Consider the following 27,368-nt stretch of genomic DNA (forward strand, 5'->3'; position numbering starts at 1 on the left):
GATTACAGACCCCATGAGGAGAGGTAGAGTGGCAGAAAGGGACCTGGGAGTTTGGGTCAACAGGAAGCTGAACAGGAGCCAGCAGTGTGCCCAGGTGGCCAAGAAGGCCAATGGCATCCTGGGCTGGATCAGGAACAGTGTGGCCAGCAGGTCCAGGGAAGGGATTCTGCCCCTGTGCTCAGCCCTGGGGAGGCCACAGCTTGAGTCCTGTGTCCAGTTCTGGGCCCCTCAGCTCAGGAAGGAGATTGAGGTGCTGGAGCAGGTCCAGAGAAGACCAAGGAGGCTGTGAAGGGATCCAGCAGAATTCCTGTGAGGAAGGGCTGAGGGAGCTGGGGGTGTTGAGGCTGGAGAAGAGGAGGCTCAGGGGAGACCTCATCACTCTCTCCAACTCCCTGAAAGGAGGTTGGAGCCAGGGGGGGGTTGGGCTCTTTTCCCAGGCAACTCTCAGCAAGACAAGAGGGCAGGGTCTCAAGTTGTGCCAGGGGAGGTTTAGGTTGGAGATGAGAAAGAATTTCTTTCTGGAGAGGGTGATCAGGCATTGGAATGGGGTGCCCAGGGAAGTAGTGGATTCTCTGTGTCTGGAGATCTTTCAAAAGAGACTGGATGTGGCACTCAGTGCCATGGGCTGGGAACTGCAGCAGGAGTGGATCAAGGGTTGGACTTGATGATCTCTGAGGTCCCTTCCAACCCAGCCCATTCTATGATTCTATGATTCTTGTTCTCTCCAGAGCTTTGTCCTGAAACACAGAAATTCCCAGCAGCTGAAGAAGAGAGTGAAATCATTGCACCCTCTGAGCCTTTCCCAACCTACCAAACCTATGCCTTCCAGACAGAGATCAAAAGGTAAGGAATCCACCTGCCCACTCAACCAGCCAAAGGGATGGAGCTTAGAAAAACCACCTAGAAATGAGCTGCTCCCCTGGTGTCACTGTGGTTGGTTGCAAACCCCTCTGCAGCACTACCCAGGGACCTCGGATCCCTGGCTGAGTGATTTCCATCTTGGTTTCGGGAGGATCTGGTGTGGATTTTCTGCTTTAGCAAAAGGACCACCCCTCAGGACACTGTGAAGTTAGTCCAGGGCTAACAGAGCCTCCTCCTCTCCCTGCTGCATCCACATTTTGTAAGTCCAGCTTCAGGGATGGGTTTGGGATTCACCTTTCTGTGCCCAGGAGATAGGCACCAGCTCCTGATGCCAACACAAGTTCTCTTGCTCCATGAGCCAAATTCCTTCTCTCCAAAGCTCTCACTCCTGCAATTTCAAGTCAGACATGCAGGGGGGGGAGTGTGCAAACTGTAACTCCATGGATGGAAAACTTGGGATGCCAGGAATTTTTAAAGAAGAGAAGCTCTTGGCTCTCCCGGGAGTAGCAGAGAAGCTGAAAGTGTCTTTGTGCTCCTTTGCACCAGGGGACGTTTCAGCATCGTCCGGCAGTGCAGGGAGAAAGGAAGTGGCAAGACTTTAGCTGCCAAAATTATCCCTTACTGGCAAGAGGACAAGCAGACCGTGCTCCTGGAGTACCAAGTCCTGAGGAAGCTTCACCACACCAACATAGCCCAGCTGAAGGGAGCTTACGTCAGCCCCAGGCACTTGGTGCTGATCCAGGAGATGTGTGTGGGACCAGAACTGCTCCACTCTTTGGCACTGAGGTAAATGGCAAGTGGGGGGAAAGGGTTTCCAGCCAGCACTGGTGTTGGGAGCAGAAGACCTGTTGCTTTCTGGACCACCTCTCTCCATCTGCTCCATTGGGCTACGTTCTCTACAGGGTTGGGGTAGGGGACAATTCAGGGACATCCAGATGAGATGTGGTGAGCAGTCTACAGTAGTTGGCTAGAGGAGAGCCCCAAGGGCTGGAGCACCTCTCAGGCTCATAGAGTTGGGGTTGTTCAGCCTGAAGAAGGCTCCAGGAAGACCTTGGAGCATCTTCCAGTGCCTGGAGAGGCTCCAGGAAAGCTGGGGAGGGACTTTGGACAAGGACATGGAGTGATAGAACAAGGGAGGGGGAATCATTTCAGAATGAAAGAGGGGAGATTTAGGTGAGATATTATGAAGAAATTCTGTAGTGTGAGGATGGTGAGACCCTGCCACAGGTTATCCAAGGATGTTGTGGCTGCCCCATCCCTGGAAGTGTTGAAGGCCAGGTTGGATGAGGCTTGGAGCAGCCTGGGCTGGTGGGAGGTGTCCCTGCCCATGGCAGGGGGATTGGAACTGGGTGATCTTTAAGGTCCCTTCCGACCCAAGCAATCTATGATTCTATGATATGAAACACCCTCTCCCATGACACAGAGATTTTCATGGCTCAGGAAGCCTCGTTTCTCCTCCATGTTGTTTCTCACAGTGGCTGCAAATGAATCTGCTGAAATCCACTGATAAAGGAGAGGGGATGGTGGGCATCACATCTGCATTTGGATTTCTGCACAACCACTGCAGTGCAGTTCTACAACCTCCTGAACCTCTTGCATCTGTAAACCTGAGCCTAGACCAGATCCTCCATGTGCAACAGACTTCCTAAATGTGTAGAGTTCTTTTTTCTTGGCTCCCAAGTCTCTCATAGAATTAGAGGTCCAGGGGAGGGCAACAGTAGGGTGTGGAATGGTGCTTTTGGGCTCACAGATAGGATACCTATGGTTTCTATCCCCTTTTCTTCTGCCAGGACATCCTACTCAGAAGTGGAAGTCCGGGATTACCTGTGGCAGATCCTCAGTGCTGTTGAGTACCTGCATGCACACAGCATCCTGCACTTGGACCTCAGGTCTGAAAACATGATCATCACTGAGCCCAACCTCCTGAAACTCCTGGATTTTGGCAATGCACAGTTCTACACACAGGACACAGTCATCACCATGGACAAGTGCATGGACTATGTTGAAACCATGGGTGAGTACAGAGCTCAGGCACAGCAGCCTTGGCCTTCTATGCCTTGAAAACAGAAAGAAAGCCACTGGACAGCAGCAAGTTGAGCCCAGAAAGTTCCCCAGGTGCTGTCCTGAAGTGACTGTGAGCTGGGGGGAGCAGCTAATGGTGACCACCATCCCATTTGCAGACCACGGAAGGCAAAACCTAGAGGTCATGGCCAACGTGGCTCTTGGCCACATGTCCAGACCTCAGGGGATTGGTATTAGTGTCTGATTTTCTCAAGGTTTCATTGCAGCCATCACCCACAAGGCTGTCTTACCTCAACCAGCTCCCCCTACCAGGAGCTTTTTCTATTTTTTCCCTTGGGAAGGAAGCAAAACATGAACATACCCACAGTTTCCATGCTGGTTTGGAGCTTGGCTCACACTGCTCTGCTTTTCCAGCTCCAGAACTGCTGACAGAGCAAGGAGCTCTCCCACAGACTGATATTTGGTCCATCGGAATCACAGCCTTCATCATGTAAGTCAGACTCTCCTTCCCTATCCTAAGAGAGGATTTAAAAGTGACATTTCAGACTCATCAGCCAGGGTTGGATGAGCTGACTCATCCCAGTTTCCCCCACCCATTGGGGCTACGAGGCCCAGTGCTCCAGAATTCCATGGGATGGAGAGTATGGAGCTGGCTGCATCCTGCCAGGATGCCCAATCCCAATGATGTCTCCACATGGAGTAAGGAGGCTGTTTCACCATACAGCAGGTGCTGGGATTTCTCGCTCAGCCTTGCCTGAAAAGCCTCACTTTTACCACAAAAATTCAAATTATACCAAGTGGCAAAGCAGCCCAAGTCATGAAACTTGATCCAAAACAGTGACCTTGGAGGTTTTCCTTTCCTACACCATTTTTCCGTGCACCCTCCTCACACTGCTGAGTGGGAATTCCTGGGAGAAGGAGTACACTGAGTGATGTTCTTCATGCATAAAAATCCAGAGAACTGATATCCTCTTCTTTTGGGGCAGGTTGAGTGCCAACTACCCCGTCAGCTCTGATGTACCCTGCGATTTTCTGAGAACCACCAGGAAAGGGAAGGTGAAGCTCACCCGGTGCTACGCGGGTCTCTCGGGGGGAGCAGTTTCCTTTCTGCAGAGCACTCTGTGTGCAAACCCCTGGTAAGCTGGTGGGATGTGGACACGTTGGAAAAAGGAAGATTTTTTGCCTCTTGAATCCGTGTTTCCTCTTCCTACCCACCTTAGTTTGTTCTTTTAAAAATGTATTGGTCAGCAGAGCCTTGGCTCCACTGGGCAAAATTCTTTTCAGAGCTAAGAAGATAAAATGCTGAGCAGAATGAGCCCTGATCAAGCTGCCAGGTTTGCAGGTGATGTAAACTGGTATCAGGTAGGAGGAGTAAAAAATTCCAGGAAAGGCACGAATATCAAAAGGAATGTCCCATGTCACCCATTGCAACCCTCTGTCAATAATTAATGGAAAGAACCTTTTACTATAGAAAAAGCTGGAAGAAAAAGGGAATATTAGCAGCAGCATCAGAAGCAGCAGGGAGATGGAGCAGCCTGCCAAAAGCCTAAGGAGAAGCAGACAGAAGTGAAGTCAGCAGCATCCCCATCAGGGGCTTTCCTTAATCGTTTTCTTTTCTTCCCTTAATTGCCTTTCCTGGAGTGATTTTGTTTAAAAACCTCTCCTCTTGCAAGCTTGACTCCTGTTATGATCCAAGCTATTATTTTAGATTTTGAGGGTGAGGAAAAAATCAGCTGCTACTCATGGACATCACAGGAATTTACAAAAAGAACAGGCTCTGTGATTGAAGCCAATTACAAAGGTTTATTCCAGGGAAAGGAGACAATAACACCACCTTTAAAAGAAAAAAAACCAAAAACACCAAGTTGATAAGAGGCGAGATTTTATCTAAATTAGGAGAGAGTTGTTAAGAAAAGGAAAGAAAAACAAGAGAACAATTAAATTTTAGCATCATCCCCCAGTCCTGGCCTCTGGATGGAGGGGAGGAGGATGTAGGACCCCCCAGTTCCTGCTTGGCTGATGTTCTCTGCTTTTTTTTCCTCTGCTGAGGCTGTCCCAGAGCTGAAACTGAAGTGGTGAGAGAAGGGGGGAGGAAGAGAGAGTCCAGGTCTTCTCCTTTTCTCTTGGAGTTTTTATACAGCAAAAAGGGGGTCTGTCTTTTCATACATCCCTGGCACACAGACTGGCAAAGATGACACACAGCCTAGTTGTCCTCCTTTGGACCTGCTCCAGCACCTCAACCTCCTTCCTGAGCTGAGGGGCCCAGAACTGGACACAGGACTCAAGCTGTGGCCTCACCAGGGCTGAGCACAGGGGCAGAATCCCTTCCCTGGACCTGCTGGCCACGCTGTTCCTGAGCCAGCCCAGGATGCCATTGGCCTTCTTGGCCACCTGGGCACACTGCTGGCTCCTGTTCAGCTTCCTGGCAATCCAGACTCCCAGGTCCCTTTCTGCCACTCTGTCCCCAGCCTGGAGCTCCCCATGGGGTTGTTGTGGCCAAAGTGCAGGACCCGGCACTTGGCCTTGTTGAACCTCATCCCGTTGGGATCATCCCAACTCTCCAGTCTGTCCAGGTCCCTCTGCAGAGCCCTCCTGCCTTCCAGCTGATCCACACTCCCCCCAGCTTAGTGTCATCTGCAAACTTGCTGATGATGGACTCAATCCCCTCATCTAAATCATCAATAAAGATATTGAACAGACCTGGGCCCAACACTGATCCCTGGGGGACACCACTAGTGACCATTTGCTTAAATCTTAAAACCATCTGCCTTTTGCAGTGCCCTTTTTTCAGAGCACACAGTGTGCTGGTTTTCTGCTCTCCCAGCATCCTTGTCAGTGCAGATCCTGGTTCTCCAGGTCCCTTCTTCATCTGAATTTCCAGGGAGCCTCCCTACCTGGGACAGATCCTTGGCTTTCCTTCTGGCTTCTTGTCTTTTCCTTGGCTGCCCTTCTGGCTTTTTGTCTTTTCCAGGGGAAGGCCATCAGCCTCTGAGTGCCTTCAGAACCCGTGGCTCCAGGAGACAGGTTTGGACAGCAGGCAGCAAGCCCTGGTCACCTTCCCCACCACCAAACTGAGGAATTTCCTCACTGACCGGGAAAAGAAGAGGGGGTTGCTCTGCTCCAAGTATGGCCTCATGGTTGCACAGTGATGTGGGATGTAACCAAGGATGTCAAGTTTATCTCCTTCCTCCCCTTCCACCCTTAGTGTTTGGCACCAAAAAAAGTCCTGCCAAGTTGCTGTGCATCAGCTGAGCTTGCTGGAGCTGCTCTTGGCCAATGCAATTAGCAGAATCCAGCAAATTAATGCCCATTTTCATGCATTGCCACCAGGTAAGAAGGGAAATAGAGACCTAACAGGGCTCAGCTGACTACTGGGAACTTGGCAGTGTGTGTATCCCTTGGTTGCATGCTCCCTGGAAAGATTTCTGATTTGCAGCTTTGCAAATCCTTCCCTGTGGTCAGGAAGGTTGGAGCTGTGCAAATGCTGGGCACTGATTTCTTCCCCTGGCCCCAGGCTGTGGTACCCAGAGATGATTTCAGGTGTTACTCCCCTGCTCATCCCACACTGACCATCACAGCAAGGGTTGAGTGCCTGGTGGGTTTTCTGCTTGCCTCCAGTCCAAAAAAAAAAATAAAAAAAATCCATGAGCAGTAAAGATGGGGGGAAAAGGGAAAAGTGGAGCATATTTTTTTGGACTGGTGTTAGTCAGCAATGTATCTTCAGGCTTTGGGAACTGGGAGAAGTCATGTATAACTTGGCCTGAGATGACAGCTGACCTTGGTTGGAGCAGAAGGTTGGTTCAGAGACCTCCTGAGCTCCCTCCCAACCTTCCTTGTCCTGTGATCCCATGTCTTTGCCAAGTGCCAGGCACAATGCTGGTGTGATGGGACTCTGCAAGCATCCATTGGCAGTCAGGCTCAGCAGGACACTGACCAAGCCAAGTTCTCCACCATCCTCATGGGTCTGACAGAAGATTAAGTCCAGAATTCTTCCAATTGTGAAGCAAGAAGAGGCTGCAAAGGAAGGAGCTGTGTGTAACCTGTGTGTCAGTGATCCCACAAACACCTTAACCTTGGCTTTTCATGTCCTCTGAGGAAACTCCTTCCCACCCAAGTCAGAAGAATCAAGCAGAGCCTCCATAAAAGCAGCCTTGTAGCACAAAGTGTGTGTGGGGAGGGCTACAGCAAGGAGGTTTTCCAGGAACTGATTATTTTACATCCTGCTTCTGCAGGAGGCCAGAGCTTGCTTGGCTTTGAGAAGAGTCATTGCTCTCCCTGCGATCCAAATGGACCCTCTGGATGCTGGAGCAGCCCAGCTCCTGCTCTCTTAGAACCCAGGCCACTGCTGTGTGGCTTCAGGATGTCATCAGCTTACCAGCTGCACATCCACTCACACAGAATCACAGAATCACACTGTCCTGTCTGCAGAGCTCCTAAAAGGTTTCAAGGCTTGAAAACACCATAAAATCTGGTTTTTTGGGGGGCTGCATGTGTTTGAGGCCTCCCATTAGACCTGGGTGTTAGACTTCCCCATCACACAGGATCTTACAGCAACTCCTCACCTGTCTGACTCTATCTGCATTGAATTATTTTAATAACATGGTAAAGAACAAACCCACAGCTGCAGTCCTGGAAGAAACCAAGCTGTGATTTGGTGGATGAGCATCTCTGGGACAGGTGATCCCTCTATGGCCAGGATGCTGACACACAGAGCATTTAGCTCTGTGGCTTTTCCCAGGATCAGGGCTAAGATAGGCTTGTGCAGAAAGAAGAAAACCTTTCCTCAGCATACCCAAGCTGCCAGGTGGTGGTGGCACTGGTTCATTCCCTATCAGAAATGCTCACCTGGTTTGCTTGGTTTCACTGGGTTTGAATCCCTGGGTCCTGCCTGCCACATTCCCACAGGTGCTGGGGATTTGTAGGATTCACTTGGCCACCAGGAAACAAGGGCAGCAAGCACAAAAAGCAACCAGGACCTTGTCACAAGCAGATGTTGTATCACTGGGAGACATTTACCACTCTTAACCTGGGCTGCTCTTCTCTGGGGAGTGCCCAGGAACAGCTGCCAGGAGATGTGGCACCAGCAGTGGCACTGACAAATGTCACCTGTATTAATTCCTAAAAAAAAAACCAACCAACCAAAAAAAAAAAATTGAACTTTCATGTTCCTCTTGCTCCTCCAAAATCTGCCTTCCTTCAGCCTGGATGGCAGTAGCTGTGTCACTGCTTTGCACTCATAACCCCCATGTGCCTTTGAGCTTCTCTGAAGTGTGTGATTTATTTTTTGGTGTCCTTGAGTCTCTCCTGGTTTCCTTCCAGGCAGCAGTAAGCACAGGGTTTCTTAGTGCTGTATCTGGCTGCATTTAGAGGGATAAGGAGAGGAAAGCAGCTGCTAACACATTACATTTTTAATATTAGAAGTGATGCTGTTTGAGCATGGGGTGGTCATTGGCTTCACACCTTTAACCTGGGTTTTTTCCAAACCTGAAGCATTCGGCATCACAACTCCTTCCCTTGCACAGTGGCAGAGCAGGAATCACAGCTGAGAAAGGAGATTTCACTGGGGAGGACAGACACTAAAGCTTTGAGCATCATTGTCCTCACTAAGCACTGCAGGAAAAAAAGAAATGAGGGTTTAGGGACAGATTCCATGCTCAGTTCTCTTGGGGAACAGAGGACTGACACAAGACAGACATTGGGATGACACCTGCCCCCCTCCAAAAGTATTCAAGGCCCTGGATTCCTTCCAGTGTAACTTCTTTTACAAATCCAATAGGTTTTCTGTTTGTGTTGCTTCACACATTGGGATGGAAAGCTCAGTGCCAGGGGACGACCCACGTAGGCATAAAAGTGAATCACAGATTAACTCCTTCAGAGCTTTCACACTCTCAGTATTTCAATATTTGACTCAGATGAAGTGATTTGTATTTTATTTTTTGCTTTTCCCAACTGCATGCACTTGAGCATGTCTGAAGTCTTTTCCAGACTTAACATTGTTTGGTTAAATAAACCATTCTGACAAGGAAGTAAAGCCAGTTTTTTTCTGCTGAATCATTGTCATTGTCCTTATTTCTACATCCCTTTCCCAAGTGCAGTCCATGTTTGGTCCCAGATCTGACCTGGGGTCCCTACAAGTGATAACCACAAATACATCATTGTGTATTTGCAGTAAAAAAACCTTCATGCAAACAAAGATCTTTCTTGTTAGAGAGTGAGAACACCACTTGGCCAGGATCTTACAATGGTTCTGACCTGCCTGACTATCCCAAGGCATTACTGGGCATGGTTTGGAGCCTGCAAAGATCAAACCATTGGCCAGGATGCAGGAAGAGCTCCAGCATCATTCTTGATAGCAGAGAAAAGAAATGAACCTATGGATGATAAAAAAAAAGAGGTGAGAACTGTGGAGGGAATGTGGAAGTCATGAAAAGGAGATGGAACTGTTAATGGGAATATTAACTGTGACAGTCAAGCACTGTGCAGTTGCAGGTAAGTTGGTTTTTTTTTTTTCCCCTTGGCTCTGCCACAACTTCTTGATGTTTTCTGCCTGAATTTCTACCACTGCAAGGTCTGGGCTAATATGAGTGTGGCAATATGGGACAGTTTGCCCTTGACGTGCAGTTGCAACATAAAGCAGAATCTGGCTTTGATGTTTAGACATATGTGAAAATGTTTGAGTTTCAGTCCTTCATCAGACATCATCTCCAAAGTCCAAGGTTAGAGGCAGTGTTAAAAATCAATCCTCTGTCCTCTGCACAGTAAAGGCTGAGGTTTAACTTCTGGAAGGACTGGGGTGGTCAGAGCCCCCATTATTAAAAGAAAAAAAAAAAAAGCAAAGTAAACCTTGTAGAACAAAGTTCTACCCAATGGATAAACCAGAGATATTTGGGGACTCATAAGGTCACAGTGGCTGTAGTTCATAAGGCACTGAGGTTGTTTTCCCATGTCCCACTTTAGTTTTTCAGCCCCTTCCCATTCCTTGGAGTCTCTTTGCAGAGGATGGGGTCTAAGTTTGGAGGCACTTTCCAAGAGTCATCTTCTGGAAACACTATCAGCCTCTGGGACTCAAGGTGAAGGGCCATCAAGATCCTACTCAGGCTTAAGCACAGCAGCTTGGAAAATCGTCCCCTGAAAGGAGAGCATCCTGTTCCTGGCCAGCATGAAATCCCAAAGTTCTGGGCTTGGACAACAATTTGGGTCAAAGCAGGGAGGTATTTTGGTGCTGGGAGAAGGGATCCTTGCTCAGCTGGACACAGCCAGAGTTCAGCTGTGTTGGGGTTGGTGTCCAGATACACACAGAGTGGTGTTTTGTTTTTTTTTATCAACCCAAACTCTACAAAAGATGCAGGGTTTGAAGGCACAACTTCCTACATCCCTGGAAAGTCAGGTGGGCACATGCATTCCTGATCCAAGGAGGCAAATGGAAATGGTTCCATGGATTATCAGTGGTGTTTGTAACTCCCTTCTCCTCTCATCAGTGTTGTAAATAAGATTGGCAAGATGTTTCCTTTTCTTAGACATCAGCTGGGAAGGAACTGGCAGTGTGTCCTTGCTCTGTACCTCCCACTTCTGCTCCCATCAGGGATCTCAGCAGATACAAAAAGGAGATTATAGACAAGGCCCCAAGGAAATCCTTGTGTGTATGGAGAGGGTATTTGTTGCTCTTTGACCTTCCTTAACTAACCACAAGGATTTAAGGAAAGGAATTTAATAAGACAATAGGACAGACTTTGCTGACCAGGTGCAGGGTGCAATCAGAAAAGTGTATAGACCAGGTCCAGCCACCTTTTTACACACAAACAGCCTTTTTTTGTCCTCTTACCCCTCTATTTTCCTCCCCAAATCACCTAAATCCCTCTTTTTTCTGACCATTGGTTCCCTCCTAATCATCCCAGAAATCCTGTGCAATCCCCAAATGCTCCTCCCCTCCAATCCATAAGATGTCCCCAATCCCTGGACAGCAATCCCCTCTTAGTCCAGATAGTGATCCCAATGCCACACCTTGATGGGGCTCAGCTGGGACAGCCCTGAGAAGGAGATGGACAAAATATTTGCTCCTTGGAAGTCTTGAGTTTGGGTTCCCACCTGCCAGTATGCTCGTGTGAGGCTTTGAGCTTGTGCAGATGGCCTTTTGGTGGCCTTATGGTCCCCAAGATGGGTCTGGGTGTAGCCTGGCAGGGTGTTATTTGTCTCTCTGTGCTCCCCTCCCTGATAAGGAAAGGAGAGAGAATAAGGGAGAGACACTGATGGGTTTGGAACTAAACTACACAGCTGTAATGAAACAGGAATGATATTAAAAGGAAATTTTATTAAACATATAAAAAATATACAGAAAACTGATACCACATTCCTCCCCTTTTCACCCCAATGATGTTCAAATCTCCACCAAAGCTGCAGGGCAGCCCTGGGAAAGTCCAGGCTGGAATCCTGGGGTCAGCAGCAGTTGGGAGCTGGAGGCAGGAACACACAGATTCAGGCTGGGATGGATCAGGAGCACAGGCAGAGCAAGGGATGGAATCCTCCCAGGATGCTGAAGCAAACAGGGACAGAGGAAGAAGGAAAAAAAAAAAAAAAAAAAAAAAAAAAAAAAAAAAAAAAAAAGGTGAAAAAGAAGGGGCTTGACCCTTAGGATCCCCCAGATTTACATCGAGGATGACGGGTATGGGATGGAATACTCCATTTGGTCAATTTTGGTCATTTCTCTTGTCCACTCCTCCCTAAAGGAGGCTTGCAGGTGTGACCCCTTTACTCCTTTTCTCCTTCCAGAGAATGAGATGTTCCTCAGAGCTGAGCAGTGTCCCTGGTTCTGCAGCCCATTCCCAGCTGGAACTCTAAACACCCAGAGTTATCAGTCCCAGAGCAGCCACTGCCTGAGAAACTTGCTGTTCATTTCAGCAAGTGCAGCTCCTTACAAGAGACTGAGCTGAAAGCAAAATTACAAGACAGAAAATTAATTCTACCCTGTCCCAAACCAGAGATGTAGAGCAGTGACACATGTGGAGGAGTTCAGAGCAAACCCAGCACAAATGTTCAGCAAACAAGATCCTACACAAGAGTGTTGGCTCTGCCTGGATCTGATAACCATGGGGTCCTGCAACTTAGTTGGCAGATAAAACCAGAACACAGCAATGCCAAAGGCACTTCCCAAATTAAAATCTCATCCGGAATCTGAACCGGACATCACGGATGGGCTGCATGGTCCCAAATCCCCAGCGGCTGCTGTCTATTTCTGGGATCTCCTCTTCTCTGTTGACCAGTTCCAGGTCATAGTGGCTCAGCATTAAGAAGACAAACATTTTAATTTCAGCAGCAGCAAAGAACCGCCCAGGACAGATGGAAACCCCTGCCCCCCAAGGCATGTTGAAGTATTTCAGCCTTTTGCCATTTTTGTAGAAATCTTTCTTGGTGCCATCCGGGTTGATGAAGCGGTCGTACTTAAATTCGTGAGGCTCGGGGTGAATTTCTGGATTCATCTGCACAGACATGTGTGGGAACAGAGCCACTCTGTCACCTCTACGGAGGGTGTACTCTGTCCCACTGCTCATCTTAAGGCTGACATCCTGGAGGACAGCTCTGACCAGCACTGGGGCTGCAACCAACCTTAGGGTCTCTTCCAGAGCACTGTCCAGAATAGGAGTCTGGTTTAACATGTCCCTGGTGATGTTAATTGGTGGGCTTCCTGGTTTCATCTCCTGTCCGTTCTCTCTTGACACTTTATCTACCTCTTCCTTCACAGCTTTCATAGCTTCTGGATGTTTCATCAGGTACAGGAGGACCCAGAAGGCAGTAGGACCTGTGTTACCTTGGGATGCCCAGAGCAGCATAAACATGAACCGATCCCGCATGTACTCGGGAACTCCTTTCTCTGCCAGGAGCTGCTCCTGCTCTCTTATCCACCCACTGATATTATCCTTCTGCCTGCCCTTCTTCACAGACAGCATGCTCCAGAAGAGCCTCTTCAGCCTTTCAGCTTCTAATTTGTCCTTGGGAGGCAACACAGCATAGGCCAGGCGAGGGAAGAGGTGATCATACTTCCGAAATTCCTGGAAGAGTTGGTTGGAGTGGATGAGATCTTGCTCGTTAGCTTTCTCCTTGCTGCTTGCCCCTTGGTGAGGCTCAGTGCCATAGAGAGCCAGGTACCCAGCCCTGAAGACAATGTTGTAGCAGAAGTGGAAGAGGCTATCCTCCTGCCACACTCTTTTCTCCTCTCCCGAGCCCAAGTTGAAGTGCATCAGCTTCTGAAAGTTCTCCATGGTGGATTGGGTCATGGCCACGAGCCCGTCCCCCATCAGATGTTTTGTGCTGGCTGCATGGATTACATTCTGGCTGCCTTCTGTGGCTTTGTAGCCAAAAACTTGCAGCACCAGTTTAGCTGCAAAAGTCTTAAAGTCAAGTCTAGATCGTGCTTCCTTCACGATGGCTCCAAAGCAGAAGGGATCCAGCACAAACGTGAAGTAATAACCCCCCAGCAGCACCGTGAAAATATCCCCGTGCTTTCTCTGCATCCTTTTTAGAAACTTTGAGCTGTCTCTTCTGAAATCCAGTGCATAACCCAGCCAGGGAATGAAACCTTTGTCCAGAGGAGGTTCATGGGGTCTCTGTCTCCGAAAGACACCCAGGAGGTAGAGCCCCCCGAGCAGTGATGCTGCCAGGGTACAGAGGAGAATCAGCCCGAGTGCCATGAGAGCCCATCCAGGACTTTGGCCCCAGAGCTAAACTGGGGCAGGAACATGGTTTTTATTCCCAGCCAGCAGCTGATAGGCAGATGCCCACCTGACAGCCTCTGTCCCCATTGGCAGCAAGTGTTTGCTTTATCCCTATGGAGCAAGCCCATGTGGACTTCTCCCTTGGAGGGCAGAGATTTTTTTTAAGGGGGGAGGGAGGTTGCAATCAAGTTGGAGTGACCTGGTTTTGGCATCTGCTTTGCTGCAGCTTCAGTAAATTCCCTTTTCCAGGCTGTGTGGAGCCCAGTTATTGAAAAAGAGGGTTCAGAGAATTTCACCCAGTGATTTCTGCCTTTAAGAGCAGGCTGTGGGCGTGTGCTGCAGGCTGAAAAACAAAATCCAAAAAAACAGACAAAGAGGGAATGAATGATGGAAATGGTACTAAAAATGAGCATTTTCAGTATGCTCATGTGAGCTGAGCATACTCACATACCCTCAGGTATGGCTCATGACCCACACCTGAAGGAATGGGGTTACAGCTGAGCTGATTTAATCTTAAAAGCTAAGAGGAGGGAAGGTCTCCAACATTTTGATGTTCTCCAACACAGATTGCCCCATAAGTGCTGTGGCAATGAGCACTGCAAGCCCTAATAACTCACCCAAGGGCAAAGCAGAGCAGGTCTGCTTCTCCCAGGAGGGGTGAGGGCTCAGATAATTCCATTTGTTTTACACCAGATGAGTTTGGGGGCTGCAAATGGCCAAGGCCACCTCCTGGCTTGGAGAGAAACAGCAGCACCCAGATGGACCAAGCCCTTGCTCCTGTGCTGATGCACACCCAGCATCATAAAATGCTTTGGGCTGGAAAGGACCTTAAAAATCATCTTGTTCCAACCCCTCTGCCATGGGCAGGGACACCTCCCACCAGCCCAGGCTGCTCCAAGCCCCATCCAACCTGGCCTGGAACACTTGCATGGAGGGGGCATCCACAACATCCTCTGTGTGACATCAGTTGTGTCCCCCCTCAGCCAGCAGAACTCCCCCACCCTCTGCTCTCCTGCTCCCACCCCTGCACTTGGAAGTTTTATCCATTTGCCCTTCTGCTTCTCCATCTCCCCTGCTCCCCACTCTCTGGGGGGATGGACCCTTTATCCCACCCATTGCTCTGTCCCTGATCTGTGCCCCAACCACTGGGATTTGGACCCTGCGGCAGCTCCACCTAGGACAGAGAGTGACATAGAATCATAGAATCATAGAATTGGCTGGGTTGGAAGAGACCTCAGAGATCATCAAGTCCAACCCTTGATCCACTACTGCTGCAGTTCCCAGCCCATGGCACTGAGTGCCACATCCAGGCTCTTTTGAAATATCTCCAGACACGGAGAATCCACTACTTCCCTGGGCAGCCCATTCCAATGGCTGATCACCCTCTCCAGAAAGAAATTCTTTCTAATCTCCAACCTAAACCTCCCCTGGCACAACTTGAGACCCTGCCCTCTTGTCTTGCTGAGAGTTGCCTGGGAAAAGAGCCCAACCCCCCCTGGCTCCAACCTCCTTTCAGGGAATTGTAGAGAGTGATGAGGTCTCCCCTGAGCCTCCTCTTCTCCAGCCTCATCACCCCCAGCTCCCTCAGCCCTTCCTCACAGGACTTGTGCTGGATCCCTTCACAGCCTCCTTGCTCTTCTCTGGACCTGCTCCAGCACCTCAATCTCCTTCCTGAGCTGAGGGGCCCAGAACTGGACACAGGACTCAAGCTGTGGCCTCACCAGAGCTGAGCACAGGGGCAGAATCCCTTCCCTGGACCTGCTGGCCACGCTGTTCCTGATCCAGGCCAGGATGCCATTGGCCTTCTTGGCCACCTGGGCACACTGCTGGCTCCTGTTCAGCTTCCTGGCAATCCAGACTCCCAGGTCCCTTTCTGCCACTCTGTGCCCAGCCTGGAGCTCCCCATGGGGTTGTTGTGTTGAACCTCATCCCATTGGGATCAGCCCAACTCTCCAGTCTGTCCAGGTCCCTCTGCAGAGCCCTCCTGCCTTCCAGCTGATCCACACTCCCCCCCAGCTTAGTGTCATCTGCGAAGGAGAAAGAGAGGTTTGGTTTTTTTTAAAAAAAAAGATTGAATAAGATGACGGGACAGACTATGGTGAGCAGGAGCACTGCTTACAGACCAGCAGCTCCTTTTCTCCCCTCTCTCTGTCCCCCCCACCTTTGCCCTTCCCCTGAGCACATCCCATCAAGGTTCACACAGTCCCTCTCTCTATGGGATCACAACCTCCATCCCAGTTTTTGCCTCCATCCCAGCTTTTCCTTCCCAGCTGTGCTCCCTTTCCACATCCCCTCCCAGTGACCTGACCCATGGAGTGAAGGCCACATCCTCAGCTAAATATTTATTCAGGCATTTCTTTATTTGTTTATTTTTAGGGAAAGCTCCCAGAAGTCAAATGTTGGGAACGTGCTGTAGCAATGTTTGCAGGAAAAGCAGCAGCAGTGGAAGCAAATCCTCCTTTCTAGGTCAACTCAGAACCCTCCCCAGCAATAAAATTAAGGTGATGAGGACTTTCTTTTAGATTATAAATTTTATTTGTACTATTGAAGACAACTCCCATGGTTTCCAGGTGCAAAAGGGACTATTTAAGGGTCAGGTGTGTTTGGGGTAAATAGTACCTGCCTATAGAGGTGAACAAAGTATTAATAATGTTGAATTTTAAAGCTACCCTGTAAAAAGTCTAGACATAGATATAAAAATTAATTCTGATTTCCTTACTCTGATTTATTAAAACTTGAAAATAAATGAGCACAGCTTCCTCTGGTACAACTCAGCACTTTTTCCTGCCATCATTGAAAGCTTTTTGAGGATGTTTCTGCTGGAAATTGTGGGAAATTCACCACCACAGCTCCCTGTGAGCTGCTTGAGATTCACATGGGTCATTACTGAGAAAGCAGCATCTCAGTTCTCCCTGCTCCAGAACCTGCCACCAGCACCTTTATGTTGATGGGGGCTTCCCCCAGAGGTAAAATGCTGAAATCTCTCTGCTCCTGGTAGGAAACTGACCCCTGTTTGTGGAAGGAAGTGGGAAATATTGAATGACAGAGTCATAAAATGGTTTGGGTGCCATTAAATCACACAAAATCACAGGAAGTTCATCTAGTTCCAACCCCCCTGCTATGGGCAAGGACACCTCCCACCAGAGGAGGTTTTGCTGAAATCCTCTTTTAAGGCCCCTCAGCTCAGGAAGGAGATTGAGGTGCTGGAGCAGGTCCAGAGAAGAGCAAGGAGGCTGTGAAGGGATCCAGCACAAGTGCTGTGAGGAAGGGCTGAGGGAGCTGGGGGTGTTGAGGCTGGAGAAGAGGAGGCTCAGGGGAGACCTCATCACTCTCTCCAACTCCCTGAAAGGAGGTTGGAGCCAGGGGGGGGTTGGGCTCTTTTCCCAGGCAACTCTCAGCAAGACAAGAGGGCAGGGTCTCAAGTTGTGCCAGGGGAGGTTTAGGTTGGAGATGAGAAAGAATTTCTTTCTGGAGAGAGTGATCAGGCATTGGAATGGGCTGCCCAGGGAAGTAGTGGATTCTCCATGTCTGGAGATATTTCAAAAGAGCCTGGATGTGGCACTCAGTGCCATGGGCTGGGAACTGCAGCAGTAGTGGATCAAGGGTTGGACTTGATGATCTCTGAGGTCCCTTCCAACCCAGCCAATTCTATGATTCTATTCTATGATCCAGCCCTGATCTGCCTTGGGGCAACCTCAGACAGATGAATTTAAGCCACTTTGTTTTGAGCTTGGCTTTCATGCTTTCTTGCTGTCTCCCATTTCTTTGGCAAGTGCCACTGGGCACCTCAGACAGAGAACGAGCAGAGTATCAGAAAAACACTGTTCTTGGAATTTCTTCTCCTTTTTCTTGTTTTTGTTTCTTTTTTCTGTTTCATGTTTTCAAGGAAATCCACACCCCCTGTGTGCTTGCACTGAAGAGCTATCCTATAATAAATACACAGAGAGTCAGGGAATTTGGTTGGAAAAACCTTTAAGATGATGGAGTCCATCTCTTCCCCCATCACTGCCTCATGTCCCTCAGCACCACATCTCCAGGGCTTGGAAATCCCTCCAGGATATGATGGGGACTCCACCACTCCCTTGGGCAGCCTGGGCCAGATCCTGACAACTTTCTCCAAGAAGAAATCATTTGGAAGATCCAACCTTAAACCTCCTTTGGCACATTTCCTCTCGTCCCATCCTTTGGGAGCCCAGCCTTGCTACAACCTCTTGCCAGGTAGTTGTAAACTAAGAGTAAAACACACAACAAGAGAGAGCAAGGAGCTGCTTGCAAAGCTGAGGGTTGCTGGACTCACACCCAGCGAGGCTACAAGTGACAGTAGTTTCATTAGCCCAGCAATTAAAATGAAAGAAATTTATGTTTTTAATTGAGTTTCTTCCCGTTGAAGCACACATTGCACAGATCTGCAGGGGATTAAATGAGAAGTCGTGGAGGAAATCACCTTCCCTGTTATTTATTACAAGATTTTAACTCAATTTAAGGGCTGGTAATTGCTTTTTTTTTTTTTTTTCAGACTCTGCAGAGCTCTAATGGCTCCGGCAATTAAAGTAACCAGATTACCCCTAATGGGAAGCACATTTAGGGAGGCAGAGGGGCACTAACAAAAGCTTTTTTTCTGCCACTTTCTTTGGACTCTGCCAAAAATCCATCAGGGGAGCAGCAGCTCCTCTGCTTTCCCTTCCTTTGGGAATGGGGAGACACCAAAATCACCGGAAAACCGGGCAGGACTTTTGGAAAAACAACCAAGCAAAAAAGAAAAACCCCTTTCCTTTGCTGTTTTCTCCCAAAGAGGGGTTAGGGAAAGGCTTTCAGGTATCTTTAGCATCCCAGGGGATTTTATTTCCTTGCTCCAAGGAGTTAAAAGTCAGGAGCAGTTTCTAAGTTGTCTTTGGACTTCCCAAACCCCACTGCCCGGCTCTGCTTAAAGGCTGAAATTCAGGGGGAAAAAGAAAAAAATCAATATATTTTTTTTCATGGACAGAAAGACGGGAGCTCCAGGTGCGGGATGGGAGTGCGGGGAGGTGCGGGGAGGTGCGGGGAGGTGCGGGCAGGGGCAATCGGGTCTGGGCAAGCGGGCAGCTAAAGGCGGGGAGAGGTGCGGGAAGGGGCTGCGGGAGGGCAAGTGAGGGTAAGGACGGGTGAGGTGCGGGAAGGGATAGGTGCGGGAAGGGGATGCGGGAAAGGGGTGCGGGTAAGGCCGGGTAAGGGCAGGGGGTGTAGGCAGAGCCGGGTGCGGGAAGGGCCCGGCAAGGGCAGTGCCGGGAGTACTGATAGGAGGTGCGGGCAGGACCGGGGGTGCGGGCAGGAGGTGTGGAAAGGAGGTGCGGGCAGAGCCCGGTAAGGACAGGGGGTGCGGGCAGGAGGTGGGAACAGAAGGTGCGGGAAGAGCCGGGTTAGGGCAGGGGGTGCTGACAGGAGGTGTTGAGGTGAGGTGCGGGCAGGGGACGAGGTGCTGATAGGAGGTGCGGGCAGAGACGGGGGTGCTGACAGGAGGTGCGGGCAGGGCAGGGGGTACGCGCAGGAGGTGCGGGCAGGGCAGGAGGTGCGGGCAGGGGATGGGAACAGGAGGTGCGGGCAGGGCCAGGTAAGGACAGGAAGTGCGGGCAGGGCAGGGGGTGCGGGCAGGGGGTGCGGGCAGGGCAGTAGGTGTGGGAAGGAGGTGCGGGCAGGGCATGAGGTGCTGACAGGAGGTGCGGGCAGGGCATGAGGTGCGGGCAGGGGCGTAGGTGCTGACAGGAGGTGTGGACAGGAGGTGCGGACATGAGGTGGCGGCAGGGCACGGGGTGCGGGCAGGGCCGCGGGTGCACACAGGAGGTGCTGACAGGAGTTGCGGGCAGGGGGTACGGGCAGGGGGTGCGGGCAGGGGGTGCGGGCAGGGCCTGGGTGCTGACAGGAGGAGCTGACAGGAGCTGACAGGAGCTGACAGGAGGTGCGGACGTGAGGAACTGACAGGAGGCGCCCTCAGACCCCTCCCCCCCCCCTCCCCCTTCCCGCTCCCCACAGCGCCCCCTAGCGGCGCTCCAGCTACCCGCCGCCTCCCCGCTCCCTCCGCAATGCGGCGAGCCCCGCGCGGTGACGTCACACACGCTCCCTCCCCGCCCCTTTTCCTCTCGCGTCATCGGCTCCCGCTCTCCCGATTGGCTGGCGGCCGGAGGCCCTGCCGCGCGGCACGCTGGGAGTTTTAGTTTTCTTCCCTCCCGCCCTTTACCCCGGGGAGGGGGCGGGGCTGAAGCCGCTGATAAGACGCGGGGGGCGGGGCCAGGCCCGGCAGAGGCGGCGGCGGTGGAAGCGCTGAGGGGAGGTGCGGAGAGGTGCGGGCCGGGGGACCGAGGGGTGAGGATGGGGGGTGACATCTGAGGGGGTGGCGACACCTGAAGGGGTGGCCTTGTGTAGGTGCAGGAGCCTGGGCCTTGAGTAGCGCGGGAGCCCGGTGCGGGGAGCTGCGGTAGAGCAGAGCGCGGCGTGGGGTGCGGGGTGGAGCGTGAGCCCGGCGTGGGGTGCGGGGCCCTGGGGATGCGGAACTGCAAGACCCCGGTGTGGGTTGGGGAAAGGGGGAGGCGGCTTGGGGATGCGTGGAGGCAGGAGGAGCGCTGGGAGCTGTCGCTTTCTGCCTGTTCCACCCGTGGCAGAGGGGTCACCCGTGGGTGGCCGCGCAGGTCCCCCCGCGTGTCCACGCCGTGGGTGTCACCAAGGTCAGGGCAGCTGGGGGGGAGGTGTGTGCCGCTCGGTGCCTCTGCCCCGTGGCCACCTCGGTGAAGGTCACGGAAGCTTCTTGCAGTGAGCACACGGATCCACTTCTCGGGAGGTTTTTTTTTCGCGTGGAAATCTCAGCTCTGGCTGTTGACACCTCTCCCGAGGGGCAGGCTGCTCTGGTGGCTCTTCCTCTGAATGAATCAGGCTAAAATAAAAGTTAGATGTAGAAGGGATAAGCTGTGGCAGGCACAGAGAGGCCAAATCCTTGGGCCTGCAGGTGAAAAGCTTTTGCACATTTAATTTACAGGAAAAAACCCCCAAAAAAAGTCACTTTGCTGAAGTGGATGTGTGCAAAATGCTGCTGCAAGAATGCAGCCACGTTGGAAATGTGTTTTTACAAGTGTAGCCCGTGCTTAAATGAAATTAATTCCTTTATTTCAATTAAAGAGTCCTTTTACATGAGGCAGAACTGGAATAATACCGGGAGTGATTTTCCTGTCAGTGCCCATTGGAATGGTGCTGACCTCGTGGTGCTGCCAAAAATGAGCAGGAATTGAAGGATGGAGTTTATGCTGAGCACTGAAGAGGCAACAGGTTTTGGTGTAGCCTGTGACAGAGCACAACAGAGCTGTCAGGTTGTGGTGGGTGGCTCAGGAATTAGAGCCCTTCTCAGAGCTGCTTGATTTTTCCTTGGAGGAAAAGTGAGGAATCACCTGGAAACTCCTCTTCCTCTTCCACATGGATCTGGAGCCCATCAGACTCACTCTGGTTCCTGAGCAGCTGCCATTTCACACTCTGTTCTCTCTAGCAGGAGTTTGAAACTCTCCCTGGTGGTGAAGGAGGTGGGAGAAGCTGTAGTGGAACTGCCAGGTAGCTGCAGCAGCTCAGGGTTTCCACCCGGAGCTCTTTGGTTGCCTTTCTTGGCAGGGAGTGGAGAGGAAGGAATGAACTTTGCTGAGGTCAGAGCTGCTATTAAGGAACAGCCTGGGAAAGCAGAGCAGTGGAAGTCCTAAAGGAAAACACAAGGGAGTGACCTCCCTGCTTTTAGTGGCTGCTTGCTGCCTGTGAGGCACTGGGATCTGTCCTGGTGTGAAAAGGGATGGTGGAAATCTGTTGCTTCACTGCAATAAATAAAATAAGGTATAATAATTCTTGATTAAGATGGTGAAAAGATAATAATTCTTTTGTCACTTACCATGCTTACCTGACATCAGCTTTTTTAATAATAGAAAATAAAAATAAACAAAAAAAGAGCATCTTTTCAGAAACTTTAATAGTTTTACCAAACTTTAAACACTTGGGCTGAAAATTTCCATTATGATTGTCTGCCTTGGCCTGTACAAATCTCATTCAAAATTGTTTTTTTGAGGGTTTTTTTGTGCTGTTCTAGTATGCAGTGATCTTGCTTCTCAAGACTTTGCTGGAATGAAATCATCTGTATGTAGCTCACCAGCTTGGGTGAGCTCACAAGCTCTTGTGCTTGTACCTCACTGCCAGGACATCTGTGACTGGTGGGAAAACTCCTTTTTTTGTTTTTTTCTCAACTTTCTCTTGATGTAAAACCTGAAGAGAGACTTTTTGTGTTTGCAGCCACCATGTCACGTGGTGAGGAGCCGATTTACTCAGAGTATGAGACTGACACCAGCCAGACCTCAAAGCTGATAAGAAAATTTAAAGAGACCCCGTTTGTACCCATTGGTAAGTTTAAGGATGAAGAAAGGTGGTTACACAATTCTTTCTCCTCAGGAGCAATCCATGAGGTGAACTCTGTAGCTCACTGCTTCTCTGTTAACAGGAAATTACTTTGCAATTACTTCCTCGTGTAGGGTTGTTGTGTGGTGACAGCAGCACCTCCTGCCCAGAATGGGTTTTGTTCTGCAAGAAACAGGGAAGTTAATGAGGTTTTTTTTATCTTAAAAAGGAAGCTCAGAACCTACAATTACAATGGAAAAAAAATCCCAAACCAACAACCCCTGAAGGACTGTTTAGGTGAGCTTAAAAAACCCATGTTCAGGTGATGGTGTTAGGTGGTAAGGAGTGGGTTTTGCAGCTGGTTTCTGGGAGCTGTGTGATCACTACTGATTGGCTTTAAAAAAATACAAACCAGAAATATTTAAAATGCAGCCCCTCTGCTAAGCATTTCCCCCTTCTCTGCTGCCATCCCTGAGCTTAAAATGCTTTTTCTTTGTAGGTTTTGTGGTGCGCAAGCTCGAGGCATTTGTTAAAGTTCTCAGCCTTTCTGCTGAGACCCTGGAAAAGCCTCTGGGGAGAGAAAGGATCAGTGGTGCTCATCCTGAGAACTCTCCTCCCCTCAGGAACTGCCTCTGACATGAGGCACATTTTGATTTCCAGCCACCTTAAACTGAGAGCAGTCGGGTCATTTGGGGTGAACTGTTCCAAGCCTTTGCCAAGAGATATTCATCACTTCTCTGGTCACAGGACTTTGCTCTTCAGCTTGCTGGAGTGTACTGTGAACTCCAGGAGGCTGGGTTCTCCCAAGCAGTTAAGCAGAATTTCCCTTTAACCTGTGGTGGAGTGAGTCTTGAAGGCCCTAATACTCTTAATTAGTATTTAATGAAGCTGCCACATGGATGATGCACCAGTGAAATGATGGTGTACAGCTTGAAAAGTGGAAGTGGAAAGATTCCTGTTCAGGGAGCCAAGCTGTCTGGGATCTAGGCAGTAAAATATAAACAACACTTAAAACTTAGCAGCCTCCTTCAGACTGTGTAAATAATCATCTTAGAGATGGAATAAAATGGATGGAATTGGGAAGTTTTGGGCATTGCTGCTCTGTATTTGGTGACAGCATCTGCATGCAGGTTGGAGTTGGCACAGCCAGGGCTGTGTTTGATCTGGTGAAGGATGAAAAGTGAACTCTGGCCCTGGGAAGTTCTCTCCCCAAGGTGTGGGACAAGTCCTACATGATTGTCCCTGTGAAATGCAGCCAAACATCACAGCACCCAAAATAGTAACCTCAGCAGCCTGGTGGGTACATCAGGATGGTTCCAGTGTTCCAGAGTGTGAGCTTCCTTCCAGGGAAAAGGGTGCAAGCAGCACATGTGCTTCCTGAAAAATATTCAAGGAACTGACACCTTGAGCTACAGCTGTGGCATTTTAATATGAATGGAAATCATGGTATTATAGAATAATTTGGGTCAATCCCCCTCCATGGGCAGGGACACCTCCCACCAGCTCAGGTTGCTCCAAGCCCCGTCCAACCTGGCCTGGAACACTTCCAGGGATGGGGCAGCCACAGCTTCTCTGGGAAACCTGGGCCAGGGTCTCACCACTCTCCCAGGAAATAATTTCTTTGTAATGTGTGAATTCAGTCTCCTCTCTTTCACTTTGAAGCTGTTCCCCCTCATTCTTTCACTCCATACCCTTATAAAAAGCCTCTCCCCAGCTTTCTTACACCCCACCTTCAGGTACCTGAGGGTGCTCCAAGGTCTCCCCAGAGCTTTGCCTTCTCCAGGCTGAAATAAGCCAGGAAAAGCAGCAGAGAAGGGAGAAGTTGGTTGCTGTACAGATGGAATCATAGAATAACTTGGGTTGGAAGGGACCTTTAAAGGTCATGCAGTCCAAGCCCTGCAGTATCAGGGACACCCTCACCCAGATCAGGGTGCTCAGAGCATCCTCAAGCCTCACTTTGAACATCTCCAGGGATGAGGCCTCAACCACCTCCCTGGGCAACCTGGGCCATTTTTCCACTGCCTTTTCCACATCCCACCTCCCCAGTGAGGTACAAATCCCAGCTGTCTCCAAAGAGAAGCTGGACCCAGGAGGTATACAAAGAGTTGAGTCTCTTCCCATGTACCCCATTTTACATTCTGCTTGCATGATGCTGGGCTGTTTCTGCCTTCATGGTGTTGACAGAGAATCATAGAATAATAGAATCAGAGAATAATTTGGGTTGGAAGGGACCTCCACAGGTCACCCAGTCCAAGCCCTGCAGTATCAGGGACACCCTCACCCAGATCAGGGTGCTCAGAGCATCCTCAAGCCTCGCCTTGAACATCTCCAGGGATGAGGCCTCAACCACCTCCCTGGGCAACCTGGGCCATTTTTCCACTCCCCTTTCCTAACATCCAGGCTAAATCTTTTCTAATTTCAAACCATTCCCCTCATCCCATCACTCCAGGCCCTTGCACACAGTCCCTCTCCACCCTTCCTGTAGCCCCTTCAGATACTGGAAGGTCTCTTCTAACTTTCCCTGGAGCTTTCTCTTCTCCAGGCTGCACAACCCCTCAGCTCCCTCAGCCTGGCTTCCCAGAGAGGTGTTCCAACCCCCTGATGATTGTCATCACCTTCCTCTGGACCTTCTCCATCAAGTCCATGTCTCTTTCTTCACTGCTTTGTGCATTTAAGGAGTGAAAACAGGGCAGGACTTAACCACCTACCCAGAACCAGCATGATGAGACCGAAAGGGGATTATTCCCCAAGTCTCTTCTTTAGGTGTGGCCCCTTCCTGCATCTCCATGACTTGGATCCCAACTTGGATCTCCCTCTCCTTGCCTTGCAGGGATGGCTGGCTTCGTGGCAGTGGTTGGCTATGGGCTGTACAAGCTGAAGCACAGAGGGAACTTGAAGCTGTCCCTGCACCTGATTCACATGCGTGTGGCAGCCCAGGGCTTCGTCGTGGGAGCCATAACGTGTGGTACGTGGGGAACTGGGAGGGAGAACCTCTCCCACCTCTTATCCTGGTGGATAATATCCTCAGGGTGGAAGTGTCCAGGCCATCCTGATTCAGGATGTTTATGCTCATCAGTGGTGTTTGCTCAAGTGTGTATTTAATATTCAGCTGCACTAACTGAGTGGAAGTTTTGGTTGGTTTTATGTGTGGGAAGTACGGGGGGTTCTGCAGGTGCTGGAATTAGAGGCTAAAAAGTCCCCCCCCAGAACAGCACACCACCTGATAATTAATATTTTCCCTGTTAATTATGTTGGTGTTTCTGAATTGAATACACTTGTGTAGACTGTGGGACTGTATATTATATATATATATATATATTTTATTTTTTTTTGAGAGCTGGAATTGTGAACATAGTGGTCTGTATGTCTTGGGCCCCACCTGAACATTGCAGCTCTGTATGTTTGTGACTGTACATCCCATAAAACAGTTTGCCTGTACTGTGTTCCCAAAAGGTACAACAGAAAAGCTTGACTTTGGCTGCAAAGCAAATCAGAATGGGCTGAAAATCTCCATTTTGATACCCATTATATTTTTGTATCCATTATATTTTCATACCCAGTTTTGATATCAAGATTTTAGAGTGTTTATCACTGCTATTAAAAACAATGCAGAAAAGCAAGGGAATAATTGTTTCTGTTGCTGAGAAAATCAGTTACTCTTCAGGTTTTGAAATCCACAGTATAGACAGAGGGTCCAGGGAGGGGATTCTCCCTCTCTGCTCTGCTGAGCCCCCCCTGCAGTGCTGGGTCCAGTTCTGGTGTCCCCAACACCAGAAGGACACAGAGCTCCTGGAAGGTGTCCAGAGCAGAGCCACTCAAATGCTCAGAGGGCTGAGCACCTCCCTGGGAAGCCAGGCTGAGGGATTGGGCTTGTTCAGCCTGGAGAAGAGGAGGCTCCCAGGTGAGCTCAGAGCAACCTTCCAATATCTGAAGGGGCTCCAAGAAAGCTGGGGGAGGGCTTTGGACACGGGGGGGTAGGGAGAGGACAAGGGAAATGGGTCAAAACTTGGAGAGGGGAGATTGAGGTTGGAGATGGGGGAGAAATTGTTTAATTTGAGGGTGGTGAGACCCTGGCACAGGTTGCCCAAGGAATTTGTGGCTGCCCCATCCCTGGAATTGTTCCAGGCCAGGTTGGATGGGGCTTGGAGCAACCTGGGCTGGTGGGAGGTGTCCCTGCCCATGCAGGGGGGTTGGAACAAGATGAACTTTGAGGTCCCTTCCAACCCAAACCATTCTATAATCCTATGATTATTTCTTATTTAACCCAGCTTTCTAATTATGCTTGTGTTTCTGTCTTGTAGGTGTGTTGTATTCAGTGTTGCAGGACTATGTGTTGAAGCCCAAGCAGTAGTGGAAAGCTGGCTGGTATCTCTTTTCCTGGTGGTAGCCTGTGTACTGCAGCAACAATCCTCATATTGAGGGGTTCTTGAGGAAAAAAAAAAAATACATGGTATTAGAGAATTGCCCTGGATCTATTTTGTGTGTGGTGCACTGTCTGAAAAGTGGCAGCCTAAATGATGGCACTCTGAGGAGTGGGTATTAGGGTCTGGTTCTTTAAGACTGACATTACTACATCAAGGTTAATTTAGGGGCTGTAGTAGAGTATAATCCTTTTACTTCCCCCTGTCAGCTCAGTCCTAAAACTCAGTCCCTTTTTGCTGGCATTGCCCAAACCCACAAAATCTGACACAGCTTCTGTGAGGCCTCAGGCAGAATGAGGAGGCTGTGACTGTAGGATGCTTTGCTCTCAGTTTTTATCCAGTGGATCTCTTTGTAACTTAAAAGCTTCCAGTAGCACTGACTTCTAAAATGCTGAGATATAAACATCTATATTTTTTTTTATTTAAGGTATAAGTATTTGGTATATTGCAGCTATTTAAATGTTATATTTATTAATTGTTAGTGAAGACACAGGCTCCCTATTTTCACTATGGATTTTCAGACTTTTGGAATTCTGTATTTTTAGCTTTATTTAGTGTTCTTCTGCATAACATTTAAATGTAACATTTAAACTATTGTGAAAACAAAACCATGATTTGGTGTTTTAATTTCAAGTATATAATTTAGCTCTGCTTTCTGCAGTATCATTCCCTACGGAATTTTTAAAACATTTATGTCTGAAAAGCCCCCATCATCTTCCATGAGGTGTTGAAAGCCTTCTCTGTAGATTGCCACTGTTATTTTTCCACTTGAACCCCTTGTACCTCCAACAGCAGTCATGAAAATAAATGTGTTGATAAAGCCAATTTGTAAAAACCTCATTTTCTCCTCTTAGCTCACATTCCAAGGTGGCAGTATGATGTCTGTTTGTAATAACTACCACAAGGTACATGCTGCACCTCTGTCTGTAACTGCACAGAGCAGTAGATCAAATATGAATAAATATGTGGA

At 49.5% G+C, this 27,368-nt stretch overlaps 3 protein-coding genes across 12 annotated transcripts in view; 2 read left to right on the forward strand and 1 right to left on the reverse strand.

Annotated features, from left to right (window-relative positions):
* The window catches only part of OBSCN (obscurin, cytoskeletal calmodulin and titin-interacting RhoGEF), a 216,830-nt gene extending 207,896 nt beyond the window's left edge, over positions 1–8,934 (forward strand). For all 5 annotated transcript variants that reach the window (XM_030445973.1, XM_030445974.1, XM_030445975.1 and 2 more), the window contains 6 exons: positions 729–843; positions 1,408–1,647; positions 2,652–2,875; positions 3,298–3,373; positions 3,870–4,019; positions 5,855–8,934. In XM_030445973.1, the coding sequence (XP_030301833.1) occupies positions 729–843; positions 1,408–1,647; positions 2,652–2,875; positions 3,298–3,373; positions 3,870–4,019; positions 5,855–6,032 (983 nt within the window). In that variant the 3' untranslated portion in view covers positions 6,033–8,934. The remainder of the gene's footprint in view (positions 1–728; positions 844–1,407; positions 1,648–2,651; positions 2,876–3,297; positions 3,374–3,869; positions 4,020–5,854) is intronic.
* HIGD1A (HIG1 hypoxia inducible domain family member 1A) lies at positions 259–27,367 on the forward strand. Of its 6 annotated transcripts, XM_030445982.1 has the most exons (6): positions 259–262; positions 6,473–6,478; positions 21,144–21,155; positions 21,876–21,983; positions 24,808–24,942; positions 26,279–27,367. In XM_030445982.1, exons 4-6 carry the CDS (start codon positions 21,881–21,883, stop codon positions 26,326–26,328), a joined length of 288 nt encoding a protein of 95 aa, XP_030301842.1. In that variant the 5' UTR covers positions 259–262; positions 6,473–6,478; positions 21,144–21,155; positions 21,876–21,880; the 3' UTR covers positions 26,329–27,367. The 6 variants fall into 6 exon arrangements, with proteins under 6 accessions (XP_030301842.1, XP_030301841.1, XP_030301840.1 ...); XM_030445981.1 differs by lacking the exons at positions 259–262; positions 6,473–6,478; positions 21,144–21,155 and adding an exon at positions 19,821–19,893; XM_030445980.1 differs by lacking the exons at positions 259–262; positions 6,473–6,478; positions 21,144–21,155 and adding an exon at positions 19,853–19,903.
* Positions 11,777–13,605, reverse strand: LOC103529031 (5-beta-cholestane-3-alpha,7-alpha-diol 12-alpha-hydroxylase). The gene has a single exon (XM_008494445.2). The coding sequence runs from the start codon at positions 13,563–13,565 to the stop codon at positions 12,033–12,035; it is 1,533 nt and encodes a 510-aa protein (XP_008492667.2). The 5' UTR covers positions 13,566–13,605; the 3' UTR covers positions 11,777–12,032.
* Position 27,368: the final 1 nt, after the last annotated feature.

The sequence above is a fragment of the Calypte anna genome, chromosome 2 (genome assembly GCF_003957555.1).
Source record: "Calypte anna isolate BGI_N300 chromosome 2, bCalAnn1_v1.p, whole genome shotgun sequence".
Taxonomy (NCBI): domain Eukaryota; kingdom Metazoa; phylum Chordata; class Aves; order Apodiformes; family Trochilidae; genus Calypte; species Calypte anna.

Coding starts and splice junctions, on each gene's coding strand:
- LOC103529031 (XM_008494445.2), bottom strand. CDS start 13,565: ATGGCACTCGGGCTGATTCTCCTCTGTACCCTGGCAGCATCACTGCTC.
- HIGD1A (XM_030445982.1), top strand. CDS start 21,881: ATGTCACGTGGTGAGGAGCCGATTTACTCAGAGTATGAGACTGACACC. Junction 21,984..24,807: donor GACCCCGTTTGTACCCATTG/GTAAGTTTAAGG, acceptor CTTGCCTTGCAG/GGATGGCTGGCTTCGTGGCA. Junction 24,943..26,278: donor CGTGGGAGCCATAACGTGTG/GTACGTGGGGAA, acceptor TCTGTCTTGTAG/GTGTGTTGTATTCAGTGTTG.